We start from the raw sequence: 3,281 nt of genomic DNA, 5'->3' as shown, positions 1-3,281 counted from the left end.
TGGAGGCTTTAGAAACTTCATTCGGCTCTTTGTCACATTCATTGTCCAGAATCGCAAACTTATTTCCCAGTAGAGGGTTAATGTCAGTGGTTTTGGTTTTTGCAATTTTTGATGGATTTGCAATTTTTTTCTGCTGTGGGCTTAATTTTCGTTTGACTTGTATATACCTATCAATACCCGTTTGAGACAATGTACGGGTTGTTGGACTAAGTAGGTCAACTTGCGCTGAGCTGCGTTGCTTGGCTTGGGCTGGTGCCGAAATTGCCGTTTTTGCAGGTGTTGGTGAACTGCGTTGTGAAACCGCTGTCATTGCTGAAGTCGTGGTTGTAGTCGTTGTTGTGAGAGCTGCGCACACCGTTGTTACTGTGCTTGTTGCTAAGCTAGTGCTTTGTTGTTGCGTTAGAACAACTTGGTCTACCAGAGACATTGGCGACTGTGCATGCCAAGAACGATTTATCGCGATCAGGGCTCGAATCGTAACAGTCGTGAACGAGCAACTCGTCACGTAAAAATGACAAAATCCGATTGTGACAGACGTGAACGAACTTCTCATATCGTAATTCGGTATTATGACAGGCGTGAACGAGCGAGTGAACGCACTCATTCGTTCGAACTGTCATTCGATTAATATTTGACGAACGTACGCGCGCAAAATTTGATATTTTTTTTTTTAAATGTAAGTAATTATAAAATTTGTGTAAACATATACAAGTGTATAGCTATTTTTCTTATTTTACTGGCCGTCTCCACAGGATAAAATTTATTGCTGTCCAGCTGTCATTTTGGTCGCTAGATATAAATTATATCAGTGGCAATATTTGTGTGGGCTTTTTATATCTTGATATAAGCATCTGTGAGATGGCTTCTAAAACGTATTTTTGCCGGATTTATTCACTTAATAAATTTAGAAAATAGTCTATTTTATATCCAAGTACATAATTACAAATATTTTAACCGAAAACAGTTCAATATTTGCTTTTATATTAAAATATCAATAATGTTGGCGCCACGAAGTTTTCATGCAAATGAACATGTAGCTGTCAAACTACCAAATTGCCGGCAATAGATGGCAAGATATAAGCTCTGATATATATTGCTCTTGAAGAACAATGAGCGGTCTCCTTTGGCAACATATGTATAAAGATATAAACTTTATCCTGTGGAGACGGGCAGTTAGGACCAACTACAATAAATTAAACTTTACGCAGAAGGAACTCATGGCGGAGCTCATGGCCGAACACCCTGACTTGGCAAAGCATTTACTCCCAAAATGCTCGCAGGGAAAAGCAACCGTTTGTGGGAAAACCTCACCAAACAATAACATGTGGTGGACCTTTTCAGGAGTCATGGGCTGAACCTCCATATTGACAATTTATGGCAAGAATCTCGCAAGTGTGGTCACAAATCTGGCAAACGGAATATTAGCAATAATATGTTAAAATGAAAGAAAATAAACTTACTAGCATAACGTTAAGGCTATGGTAACCTCTCCTGTTGAAGTACATGTGCTCCTCTCTAATTGGCTTTTGTAATCCAATGTGTGTTCCGTCTACGCATCCAACCACTAAAAGGAAAAACATTGGATTCGCTACGCATTTCATTAGAACGCCTCTTCCTACCTCCAGGTATATTATATTTTTCCGCAAACCATCCTTACATCTTGAAGATTCGTTGGGCTGGAACTTTATAAATTCCGGACACAATTTTGTTTCCATTTCTTTTAAGACGTTGGACGTCAATTTTGATACCGTGCTCTGGCACATACCTATCAGGTAATCGCTACCAACTGTGTGCTGATAGTTACCACTTGCAAGGAGTGAGAGGCTTGCAGCCAATTGCAAAGCACCAGGAACGGCTTTTGTGTCATCGCGGTTTATTTTTGTTTTCGATAAAACATACTGGAATGCCTCCTTGCTTAACCGAAATCTTTTTATGAATCTGAAAGTATAGGAGTAGAGAAGGTAATTTATTTCCTATGTATAATTACTTACGCAATGTCGGATAATGCCAATGGATTGCTTCTGCCCCGAAGTTGCTTACGCACTTTCGTCATTTCGCTTTCGCTAGAGCTTAAATAAAATAAAAGGCTCGGCTCCATTTTAGTTTTGCCGCTTTTCTTTATTTACTTTTCACTTATTTTGACACTTCAATGTCTATTGTGACTTAAAAAGGAAGAAGAGAAAAATAATCGATAACCAAATAAACAATAACGATTCGTTCGCCTTCGATTGTTATCATCCGATATTGTTCATTCGATTAAACGATCACGTAATTTGTGTTCGTACGATTGCCGACTCGTTTACGTCTGTCACGATTCGACCCCAGTATTGTTTGCGGGGGAAACGAACGAAAAGTAAGCATTTCGTCGATCAGCTGAATGCTTTTGGTCAGCTTCTGTTACGGCAAGGTTCGTTTCACTGCACTTGGTGCTTGTTTCACTATTCGGTAAGCGCGGTGGGGCCGGAGCTGCTTTTATTTTATTGTATGTTGGCACTTTTATTTGAATTTCTCGCAGCATTGCGAAAATTCTGAAAAAGCAATTTACAATTACAGGCAAATAAGCAGGAAGTTTGTTTATGTTTAGTATTGTCTTTTCGCGTTTGTTCTATTTTTCCCCTGCTTTACGTGAATTATTAATAACTTCTCGGCGGAGCGATTAAAAAACACGTCCGCACAGGTTGACAGTCAATCAATAAAAAAAAAAAACACAAATAATATAGCCTTTTTTACTGCAGACAAGTCGTTGCCCCAAAACACAGCAGTGCCAAAACAGGTGTCATTCCTTTTAATCATTCACATTTAGCAATAAAATAAAGCTACATTTTCCAAAAAAAGTGCAATGATAAAATAACATAAACCAGTTGAATAGCCTTTATAAATTGGAAAATTTTAGGTGAGAAAAAGAAATGCACGCAACGGATTTCACAAAAATGTATTGAAATGTTATTTTTTTTACAAAAGTGCCATTTTGGCACTTTGTGCCAAATTGAAAAATGAAGTTCCATTTGAAGTAAAATAGGGACAAATGGCACGGTTTGAGCTAAGTTGGCATCCCTGCTTCCAATAACTTACAAACATAAAAATGTGAAATATCGAGAGCTTGAATTCATTAATACCCTCTATCTGCAATTTGTACAAAAACTAATTTGCGATTTTAGAAACCATCAGGGACTTATTACCTGTCGTTATATGACGTAGCATTAATATCACTGATGACAGTTAAAGTCAGAATTTCATCTTTGTGAAAAGTGTGCAGATAGAGGGTATTATTGAATATAAGC

The 3,281-nt window shown here is 37.9% G+C and overlaps 1 protein-coding gene across 1 annotated transcript; it reads right to left on the bottom strand.

The window, feature by feature from the left end:
• Positions 1-1,337: 1,337 nt before the first annotated feature.
• On the bottom strand, positions 1,338-2,053 carry LOC118750853 (putative nuclease HARBI1). The gene is made up of 4 exons (XM_036485581.1): positions 1,992-2,053; positions 1,658-1,938; positions 1,461-1,564; positions 1,338-1,406 (listed from the first exon to the last, which is right to left on the bottom strand). The coding sequence occupies exons 1-4, from the start codon at positions 2,051-2,053 to the stop codon at positions 1,338-1,340; spliced, it is 516 nt and encodes a 171-aa protein (XP_036341474.1).
• Positions 2,054-3,281: the final 1,228 nt, after the last annotated feature.

The sequence above is a fragment of the Rhagoletis pomonella genome, unplaced genomic scaffold (assembly GCF_013731165.1).
Source record: "Rhagoletis pomonella isolate Grant_MI unplaced genomic scaffold, Rhpom_1.0 Rhpom_scaffold_00426, whole genome shotgun sequence".
Lineage (NCBI taxonomy): Eukaryota > Metazoa > Arthropoda > Insecta > Diptera > Tephritidae > Rhagoletis > Rhagoletis pomonella.
The sequence above is the reverse complement of the archived record's forward strand: the minus strand, read 5'-3'. Positions and strand labels throughout refer to the sequence as shown.